Genomic DNA, 11,608 nt, shown 5'->3' with positions numbered 1-11,608 from the left:
CCACGTCAAGGGTCCTCTTTCGGTAAATTTATTTTTTTTATATCATCCGGCACTTTATGTAGCAAGGATAAGTAAAAGGGAAAATTGTAAGAAAAGTATTTTTAGACCCAGTTCCACTTTGTTCATAAACTGGGTCTGATATTGCAGTTTATCCTCATTAAGGCTAGGTGCAAGCGACTGTGTAATCTTTTATCCTAGAGATTTGGGTCAGTTATGCAAATCACACTCTGATCAAACTCGTGATCCGTGTGATAGTGTGATCTGATTTTCGCAGTTGAGTAGAAGATGGATCTTCTCCATTCTGTTAGTCTGTGGAAATCGAACTGCACTCAGATGTTATCCAAGTGCAGACCGATGGTTTTCATACACTCATTGACTTGCAGGGCCAAGTGTGATTCGAATATCAGATCAAACAGAGAGTTTTTTCCTTTGACGGGCTCAGTCCGAGGAATAAAATCTGATAAGTGCACGGCCCCATGGAATAACATCAATCCGATGTTTTATTGGAACGCACTGGGACTGAAGGGACACAATGGGGATAAAGGCAGAATATAACATTTTAACATTGTAAGCATTAATGGGAGTTTTCTTACTACAGCTGCAGCTGAGTTGAGTTTGCCAGAAGTAGCAAAATTGAGTTTGTCATTTGGCACAAAGTAATGTATCTGTATTTCTTACTGTAAATAGCGGCTTATTGATCAGCTGCAGGGTTATCATCTGTCCGAACAGAAAGAAACATTGTTTTTCTACTCTTAGCAGAGAAATGGCTGTATATTCACTATAAATGAGTAGGACGACTCTAGCAAAAGATGTTCTAGTTCTTTTTGAAAATAATTTTTTAGTGTATCTGCTCCGGAAACTCAAAAGCTCAGCGTGAACATAACAGAACTGGGCAACCCAATTCTTTAAATTAGCGTAAGTCTAAGCATCAAATATGCCACAAAAGTTGCTTTGAAATAGAGTTGAGCAAATATGTTAGAAATCGGTTGCTGAATCTGAATTTGCCATATTTGTGCCATATTGGTACCCTATTCGTTCCAAATTTACGTTTGATGATCAGTTCTTAACATATTCGTTCATTTCTACTCCCATTGATTACAATGACGTTTTGTTGTGTTTGGCGAATATTGCAAAAATAATATTCGCTTATTATTATTATTATTTGCTTATCTCTACTTACGAAGCCTATGACTAAGCAATGTCATGCCTCTCATGTCATGCATTGCAACATTATTCTTAATAATTTGTGTCGATGTGGTTGTGTTGGATTGTTGGTCACAAGTCACACGCGACTTTGCACCCTTGATGTACGTGATTCTCATGCGCTGTACATTTCAGTGATTTGACGTGTCGAGAACAGCAAGTTCTCGACAAGTCGCACAAAAGCTTTCAGTCTGAGACCCGCCATGGTCCAACCAAAGTTACCAAGTAGTTTTTGCAACCAACCCCAGAGTTGTAAAATACTGCAAAAGATTATTTATGATGTCAGCTAAGTAAAAGTATTATTGATATTGCCGCTCAAAAAAAAAAAAAAGATGCGACTAAACCTGAAAATACCGAACGCTGAAATAAAACTTTTTAGTGTGATGTAAAATTGTGTATTAGAAGAAAATCCATCCACATTCTCATCCTTCCAGGGTCTGCAGACCCTCAAACCCTGAGGAAAGTGAAGATCCGAGTGTGGTGCAGCCTGTGCTGTAAGGGAGGATGTCATTGGATGAGGGGCTGGCTCGCTTCCAGGGTTAATCCTCTATATACTTCTGCTAGTAAGAGACTGCTTCAGAGTGAGAGAAGTAGAGAGTGCTGCTGTGAAAGCTCCACCAGACTGCCAGAGAGAAGCAGAAAGCCAGAAACAGCTGCCTGACAAAAATCAGCTGCTACTTCTAAGAAAGAAGATTTCCCCTGTTACTTTTCCCGGACCAGACTCACTTTCCAGAAGCCAAAATGTGTAAAGGATTAGCAGCCCTGCCCCATACCTGCCTGGAGAGGTGAGAGACCTGGGATGTGCTAGAAGATGGGGTCACTGGGTATGACAGAGCCAGGGTGTTGGGTACACGTTACCTAGATTTGCACAATCTGGAACATCTTATTGGAATGTGTAGTTTTACATAGGACTGCAGGTTGTTCTTTTTCAACTCAAAGAGCGTCTAGTCCCCGATGAAGAAACAATGCAAATTCATCTCTGTTGTACCATTTAAACAATACTATTACCTTAAGAGTGAAATATAAATTTACATGTTGCTGTTGTATGTCTGTTATCATTAGAACTCAGCAAAAAGTTTCACCTGTAGGCTGTGTGCACACATGGCAGATTAGGTGCGGTTTTGTCACGTTTTTTTTCTGCGTGGATTTGTGGCAAAAACTGATGCCAGCAAAGTGAGTGAAAAACCTGGTGTCATGCACACGGTGAGTATTTTTGACCTGCAGATTTGGTGCAAAAAATAAACTGACTCCCCCTGACGAAGGCACGCCACTGAAACGCGCGTAGGGGAAGTGGCACTACCATCTGGGTTTAGGTAAGGCAACTTTTCACTATCATTTAAGGTTTTTTCAATCCTTTTTCTGGCAGCATTGGCGTCTTTTTGCACTATCTAATCCTGAAACCTTCATCCTCATGTCATATGACTGTAATTATGTATTGCCATTGATATGGATTACCAATTGTTTCAGGATGCATTTATTTGTCTATGTCACAGACACTTAGTATAACATCGCCATTTCTTGCCATTTAGTTGTACTTGTACCTGCCTTGCTTGTTTTCCCAAGGTGGTGCCACTGAGATCTATTTTGGCTCCTTTCAGGCACTCATGGCTACTTTTTAAATCATTTTTGTTTTGCTTTGTTGCGATTATTAATAAATTTTCTACTTTGTTCAATATACGTTTTTTGTCTATATGTTCCTATTTAAACTAACGTGGAACTATATAAGTTTTGTCCAGTAGTTTAGATGCAATTATTCGGGTATTCTCTTTCATTCTTTGGAAAAGACCATTTACTATCTCTCTTTGCATCTAGTGAGGATACTTTTTTGATACTATTGCAAAAAATAATCTGCAGCATTTCACGGTTTTTCACCATTGACTTCACTGAAATCAATAAAAAATGTGGGGCAAAAACGCAGCAAAAATGCACGATTTTGGTGCATTTTTCCTACCAAGAGATGCAAAAATGTATGTCAACGTGTGCACGTACCCTTAGGGACCAGTTCTTAGGATTAGGGTAGCAGTTGTATTTTGTCTTTCGTATTACGACCACAAGTCCTAACCTTAGCGGGGGCACATACAAGACATTGCGTCCGTAACATTGAAGAAAAATATGAATTCTCCTTTAGGATAGAATTAGCCCTTAGAGTAAATGTATGGCTGCCAAGAGGAGACGATGTCCAGTGATGGGCCATTGTGGATGGCACGGGAGAGATGCTTTCATGTAGCGTTGTTATCTGGTTTGTTTTATCCAAATCTCATGACCCATTAGCACATCTTGATAAAAGCCCAAGAAAATTATTTATTCAAGTTTCCACTAACAGCAGCAGACTAGTGGGACGGGAAATATTAAACATGAGCATCTGCATCTCTTCCAACTTTATGTATGGGTAATAAAAGAAAGGTCAGACCTCGGGTAGTCATTTTCGGAATGGAAAACAGTATATATTTATACGGTGTGTGTGTGTATATATATATATATATATATATATATATATATAATGTTTTGTTTATATATATTTGCAGTTTACCATATCGAAGATGAATACCCAAGAGCTGACCTTTCTTTTATTACCCATACATAAAGTTAGAGTAGTAGCAATCTAGAAATATATACACACACACTTGTACCAGGGTTCATCGGGGTTCTCACCTTCGTTCCCTCGCTTTCACTGTAAGACTAAGATTAGCGGTGCATGCTACTTTCCTGTGATAGAACTGCCGCCCTTAGTGATAAATTGCTCTTATAAATAAATTATTTCAGTAATAAATACAGCACTGCTACATCTAAATGTGTGAAAAGGGGACAAAGCATTTAGTCCTTAAAAATGTGCATTTATTCCACTGTGGAAATTGCAGCTTTCATTCCATGTAAATCCGTGACTTTGCACCAGATAGTTACATGGTTCATTGAATTTGGATTTATTAATCCATTCTGCTACATTCCATAAATTAGAGTTTTTTTTCCAGGCTCAGTGTAAGCGTGACTTACATACACGCACGTTTCACGTTCTGGTGGCTTTGTTACATTTTCATCCAGTGTTATGTTCAGAACTGATTGGTCGGTGTGGTACGTACACGGATTAGTATCAAGCCTGAACAGCTCGAATAGTTCTCAAATCAAACAATTCATTCGGTTGGAAATCTTCTATATTTCCATTCTTATTGCACTCAGGTGAATTCTCAATTATGTGGACATTAATATGAAAGCACCATTATATTCTGTAACGATTAACCATTGCCTGATTACACCGCTTTCTGCCATCGAAGGAATATGTCAGTAGTCTTCAAGGTGTCACTATTTAACGGTCTACCGCTCCCAAGTACAATATCGGCTCAGACAGAACGTCTAATGCCAAATGGACAGACATGATCAGACCTGTGTTTGGGTCAGGATCCGAGTCGGTAATACGGATGCCAAAATGGACTGATATTACTCCTGTGTTTTCATGGCCATAAAACAAGTCCATTTTATCATTAATATAAGGTAACCTTTGGACAGTCTGGTATTGGGACCGTAAACTATGTGTCGATGAGAAGCCTTATAGTTGTGGTTTGCCACACACAGACCCATACATATTTCCGACAAAGGCCACACTTTATTATTATTATTATTATTAATAATTATTATTATAGCGCCATTTATTCCATGGCGCTTTACATGTGAGGAGGGGTATACATAATAAAAACAGGTACAATAATCTTAAACAATACAAGGCACAACTGGTACAGGAGGAGAGAGGACCCTGCCCGCGAAGGCTCACAATCTACAAGGGATGGGTGAGAATACAGTAGGCGGTCGTGCAGCGGTTTGGTCACTCGGTGGTTACAGCAGGTTGTAGGCTTGAGTAGATACAGAATATAATTGCCAGTTCAACGACTTCCCATAAGATGGACACTATGATTATTATATCTATGAATCCTTATAGCTAAATTATATTGTAATTTGTAGCAAAGGACAAGAAATGGTGGAGATGCATCCTTTAACCATCACATGTAGCAATGACCTTCTCCGAGACCATTTGTGGACCAGTTGTCCGCCATATACACCAGAGCACAGGACAGACAACTGTACGACTATATGGTTGCACACGTCTGCCAGTCATTCCCACTAAATAGGAAGGATTCTTATGGATACTTTATAATATACGCTAGAGTATTGAGAGGATATTGGACATGGCTTTTCCATACAATCATGGATTCGAGGCTGAAGTTTGGTGACACCTGCCAGATGTATGGTGAAAGGACACAGTGATGACCTACTTTTGGGTATTAAAGTCCAGTGTATAATTCATGAGATTTTCCCTTTATCATCACAGAGTGCAACACCGATGTGGCACGAATTGAGTCTTATAACTATAGGACAAAAAGAACAGGAAAAAGGTAATAATAGAAACTAAAAATCACCCCAAGGTGCATCTTCTGTGTAATGGAAAAACAGAGCTATGGCAAACAATATCTACAACATCGTGGACATTTATAATGATGAGTTACAGACAAACTACTGCCGGATTTCCCAAGATGTCTTTTGGCAGCTGGTCTAAATTACTCTGTAGGTCTATTCAGGAACAACACTAGGGCGTTATACCACACAATAACAGGTAGACTATTGTAGTGGTTTTGTAATTAAGGTAATATTTCATAAGAAGGTTTGTCCCTTAATTGAGGTCACTTGTGATAATATCAGAGACTTACATAACTATAAGCCTTCTCAAAATTCGGTCCGATTCATCAAAGTGGTTACACCAGAATTATGAAAGCGATTTATACTAGGAATCTGGCTCAAACTGCTTTGACTTTGCACAAAAATGTTGCTGGCTTAAATTGCTTTGAATTTGCACAAAAATGTTGCAACATTTGGCATTTTTCAGCCATCTCCAGCAAAATGGACAGAGATATGGTGGGACAGGGGAGCGACGGGGTTTGTTGACACCTGCTAATTAGTGATGAGCGAGTGTGCTCGTTACTCAGGTTTTCCAAGCATGCTCGGGTGGTCTCCGAGTATTTGAATGTGCTCGGAGATTATGTTTGAGTTGCCGCAGCTGCATGATTTGCGGCTGCAAGACAGCCTGAATACATGTGGGGATTCCCTGCTTGTTAGGGAATCCCCACATGTATTCAGACTGTCTAGCAGCCGTAAATCATGCAGCTGCGGCAACTCAAACATCTCCAAATAATCTCCAAGCACGCTATAAAAACTCGGAGACCACTAGAACATGCTCGGAGAAACCCAAGTAACGAGCACACTCGCTTAATCACTACTGCTAATCTAATTTATTAGGTCCCTGATTGTAATAAGATTTGTGGAGAGGTGCACCGAGGCGCACACCACTTTTCAGACTCACCTAATTCATTAAGAGACATGTTCCTCTTAATGAATTGGGCCCTCATGATTCCAGAAATGCTCCTCATCATCTAGAGTAAACAACCTCGATTTTGATGAATCGGGATCTAAATGCCTACACTGTTGAAATGTACTTTTTATGTCCACTACATATTATGTCAAAAAATATAAAAGCATCTTTTATTGATATTCTCAGAAAATTTGAAGGTTGAAAATAGAAACACTTTTCCTATGTGTTTCGAGCTTTGAAATCTCTTGGCTATGACTAAGAGCTTTTAACGCTTGAAACGCGTAGGCCAAGCATTGCTGTTTTTAACCTTCTAACTTTTGGAGTATATCAATAAAAGATGTTAATATAGTTTTTTTTGCGGTAGCTGGAGTACCTCATTTTCCTTCACGTACTGTTAACCTAGGAATCAGCCCAAGGTCTTTTACGTGCACCACACTGATCAATGATTTACTACCGGAGCTGGTGACCTGATGTGAATATCTATCTTTTCTTTATGACATATTATATCAAACCTGTAGGGCACTTTCACAAAGCCTTAAGGCTATTATAAATGAATTGCTCCTAACGATGGTTCATATGTCACCGAACATTGGTTCATGAGCGGTAGTGATAAGTAGTGATGGGCGAGTGTACTCGTTGCTTGGGTGGTCTCCGAGTATTTGTTAGTGCTCGGAGATTTATTTTTCATCGCCGCAGCTGAATGATTTACAGCTGCTAGCCAGCTTGAGTACATGTGGGGATTCCCTAGCAACCAGGCAACCCCCACATGTACTCAGGCTGGCTAGTAGCTGTAAATCATTCAGCTGCGGCGATGAAAAATAAATCTCTGAGCAGTCACAAATACTCAGAGGTCACCCGAGCAATGAGTATACTCGCTCATCACTAGTGATAAGCTAACGTGCTCTGATAAGGTGATGTCCAACCATGCTCAGGTGCTAACCGAGTGTCTTCAGCATGCTTGAATAATATGTTCGAGTCCCCGCGGCTGCATGTTTCGTGGCTGTTCGACAGCCACAGCACCTGCAGGGATTGCCTGTTTGTTAGCCAATCCCTGCATTTGTTGTGGCTGTTGAACAGTCATGAGACATGCAGCCGCGGGGACTCGAACATATTATTCAAGCACGCCGAAGACACCCGGTTATCTCCCGAGCATGGACATATAACACCTCATCCAAGCGCGTTCGCTCAGCACTAACAAGCAGCAATCAGTTAAAAATGCAAATGTTTGGCACATTGGAAAAATCATTGCTGCTAATGTAAGCTGGGAACGTGCTGTCGACAATATGAAAAACTGTATTATTGATCGTTTATCCCAATACGGCTTACATTGGTCCATGGTAAAGAGCCTTTAAATGAGCACCAATCAGCTCGTTACTGTCAGAAATTTCCCCGTGTAAATCAGTCTTGGTTTGCCTGCATTTTATAATCCCAATTATGGACGCACAACATAAAACCCCTGCGGTTCTTTATAATCATTTCATAAAGCATGTCCAATATCACATTATAAGAAATTACTAGCGTAAGCTGAGGATCCATTTTAGAAAAATGGTAATATAGAGAATTTTAGATAAGCAGATTTACTAATGACTTTTTATATTAAACCACAGAAAATGACATCGATAATTAATCTTAAACAGCTTTGACATAACACAAAACATTTTAAGTCTGTATGATGCCCACAAGACCGAGATCACCAATGTTCTTCTGTGCCAAAATAAGATATCACCATAGAACATTTCGGTGGTCCAAATGGCCAGAGATCTGGATGATTGAGCCTTGATTGATACATAATATATGTTTCTTTCCATCTCCTTTGTGTGTTTGAAATGTAAACTTTTTTAATAGATGAAAATAAAAAAAATTCAGTACTGTCCCTATTGTCAAGTTTCTTACTATTCGTACTTCCTAGTGCTCTTCTGAATTGACAATGCACTGTTAATAGGGGCAATCTACTGCTAACATGCACTGGGCCAAATATGACTGTTAGGCCGGGGTCACAGTTGCGAGTGCAATGTGAGAAACTCGCACGGGTCTCTCACATCAATCCCTGACACTGCCGCCAGCACTCGGGACCAGGAGTGTGCGGCTGCATGTATTTCTTTCTTTTTTTTTTTTTTTTAAACATTTTTTATTGGATTTTAACATAAAGAAAACAAATTACAGACAGAGGTATAAAAAACTCATTCTATCATCTCCCTGAAGAATTTTTGCATTGGATTCCATGTCTGCAGTTTTTCATGTTTTTTTTTATTTTTGTAATTTGTTATGGGCACAGTGGTGTGAAAATGTCATTGAACTATCTCTTTAAAAGGAATCTGACATCAGGTTTTGCTGACCCATCAAGAGCAGCAAAACATAGGCACATAGACCCTGATTCCAGCGATGTGTCACTTATTTTGCTGTGTGCTGTAGTTTTCTTATAATCACTTTTCTCGGCTGCAGATCTCCCAGTTCTCTGGATGCTGAGCTCTGTATAACCCCGCCCACATCACTGATTGGTAACTTTCTGTGCATGCTGTGTATAGGCATAAAGATGCCAATCAGTGTTGGGGGCGGGGTTGGACTACATGGCAGAAGGTTTACTAGTCATCTAGTGATAATCTCCTGCTGATAAAACAATAATTGTATAACAACTAAAGCAAACAGGCCAGCGAGTGACACATTGCTGGAATCAAAGTCCATGTGTTTACATTATGGTGCCAAGAGATTAAGTGGCAAAAACCTGGTGACAGATTCCCTTTAAATAAAGTGCACCCCACAATCACAGCATAAATAATAAACTTAGACATTTTTGCAGTTATTTTAATATGATAATGCCAAACATCACTCTCTCCCTTTGTGTCGTGTGTGAAGGAACCAGCTCTAAGCAGCTGGAGAACCTTTATGTATTCACAATGGAAACATTCTTGGAATACAATTCTAAAGAAAAAAATTGTTTTTCTGCTCCTTACTCCTTTTGCTTTTTGGAAACATTGCTGATTGGCCCCAGCGTTTATATTTAGTCTTTGTGCTGATATAAACCTATGGTGCTGAATTCATCATATTAATTCTGCATTCATGACATAATATTGAACTGAGATTTGCAGAGCTATCATCACCTGGGCAAAGTTTGAAGGATATTAACCAATTCAGGAGGTGTTTTTAGAATCACAAAGCGTTCTGTCAGTCGCACATTTTATTTCTGTAAGGTGATATATCTGTTAGGATCCAGATGCCAAATAATACTTCCATTCTTTATCCTGGATGATTGCCGAGTTGGTGCTTTGTGGATATCAACCCCCGTTAGACAGTGTTACGGCTCTGTATCTAGAGAGGCTGTTGTTAACTTTCATCTGCATTACTGCTTTAAAGAAAAAGAACAGAAGCAAAATCTTTGCATACCTGTCCTTTCACATAAAACTTGGAGAAAAGCCTTGCTGCTGCCTGTTTCCCACAGTTAATGCTGCTTTTGATGCACATAACACTTTCATATGTGTTGTGAATTCTACTTTTGGGCTCCCTCCGGTGGTTGTAGGCAGTGATGCAGTTGTCTCTGGGTCGCAGTCCTGGTCAGGTGGTATCTGCTGATTGCAGCTCTGACTGGGGTATTTAGGCTTGCAGGATTCATTAGTCCTTGCCAGTTGTCCATTGTTTTTGGAGGTTTTGTCCTTGCCTCGTTCCTTCTGTCTTGCTGCCAAATCTGCAAAGATAAGTTTCTGGTTTTGTTTTTGTTGCACACATGCTGTGTGCTTAATGATTTAGTTCTATTCATTGTTTTTTGTCCAGCTTAAGGCCCCGTCTCACTAAGCGATTTACCAACGATCACGACCAGCGATACGACCTGGCCGTGATCGTTGGTAAGTCGCTGTGTGGTCGCTGGGGAGCTGTCACACAGACCGTTCTCCAGCGACCAACGATCAGGGGAACGACTTCGGCATCGTTGAAACTGTCTTCAACGATGCCGAAGTCCCCCTGCAGCACCCGGGTAACCAGGGTAAACATCGGGTTACTAAGCGCAGGGCCGCGCTTAGTAACCCGATGTTTACCCTGGTTACCAAAAAAAAACAAACAGTACATACTCGCCTTTTGGTGTCCGTCAGGTCCCTTGCCGTCTGCTTCCTGCTCTGACAGTGCCGCCGTACAGTGAGAGCAGAGCGCAGCGGTGACGTCACTGCTGTGCTCTCACTTCTCACTGTACGGCCGGCAGTCAGTGAGAGCAGGAAGCAGATGGCAAGGGACCTGACGGACATCAGAAGGCGAGTATGTACTGTTTGTTTTTTTTTACATTTACGCTGGTAACCAGGGTAAACATCGGTTTACTAAGAGCGGCCCTGCGCTTAGTAACCCGATGTTTACCCTGGTTACCAGTGAAGACATCGCTGGATTGGTGTCACACACACCGATTCAGCGATGTCAGCGGGGCCTCAACGACCAAAAAAAGGTCCAGGCCATTCCGACACGACCAGCGATCTCGCAGCAGGGGCCTGATCGCTGGTACGTGTCACACATAGCGAGATCGCTATGGAGGTCGCTGTTGCGTCACAAAACTTGTGACTCAGCAGCGATCTCGCTAGCGATCTCGCTATGTGAGACGGGGCCTTTAGATTGTGTCAGTATTTTCTCAGTCTTGTTGGATTCTCAGGAGTTGCAGATATACATTCCATGTCTTTAGTTAGATTGTGGAACTTTTTGTATTTTCTGCTGTGGATATTTTTGAAGAGTTTTTAATACTGACCGCTTAGTATTCTGTCCTATCTTTCCCTATTTAGCTAGAGTGGCCTCTTTTGCTGAAATCTGTTTTCTGCCTGTGTGTGTCTTTCCTCTCCTATTCACAGTCAATATTTGTGGGGGCTGCCTATCCTTTGGGGTTCTGCTCTGAGGCAAGTTAGTATTCCTCTTTCCATCTATAGGGGTATTTAGTCCTCCGGCTGTGTCGAGGTGTCTAGGGTATGTTAGGCACACCCCACGGCTACTTCTAGTTGCGGTGTTAAGTTCAGGGTTTGCGGTCAGTATAGATTCCACTTCTCCTGAGAAAGTTTCATGCTGCTCCTAAGTCACCAGATCATAACACAT

At 40.9% G+C, this 11,608-nt stretch overlaps 1 protein-coding gene across 1 annotated transcript in view; it reads left to right on the top strand.

Moving 5' to 3' along the window:
* The first annotated feature begins 1,781 nt into the window (after positions 1-1,781).
* The window catches only part of RGS5 (regulator of G protein signaling 5), a 122,143-nt gene continuing 112,316 nt past the window's right edge, over positions 1,782-11,608 (top strand). The window contains exon 1 of the mRNA XM_077278501.1: positions 1,782-1,988. Within this exon, the coding sequence (XP_077134616.1) occupies positions 1,945-1,988 (44 nt within the window). The 5' untranslated portion in view covers positions 1,782-1,944. The remainder of the gene's footprint in view (positions 1,989-11,608) is intronic.

Source organism: Ranitomeya variabilis, chromosome 8 (genome assembly GCF_051348905.1).
Source record: "Ranitomeya variabilis isolate aRanVar5 chromosome 8, aRanVar5.hap1, whole genome shotgun sequence".
Lineage (NCBI taxonomy): Eukaryota > Metazoa > Chordata > Amphibia > Anura > Dendrobatidae > Ranitomeya > Ranitomeya variabilis.
This window is presented reverse-complemented; position numbering and strand designations above follow the sequence as displayed.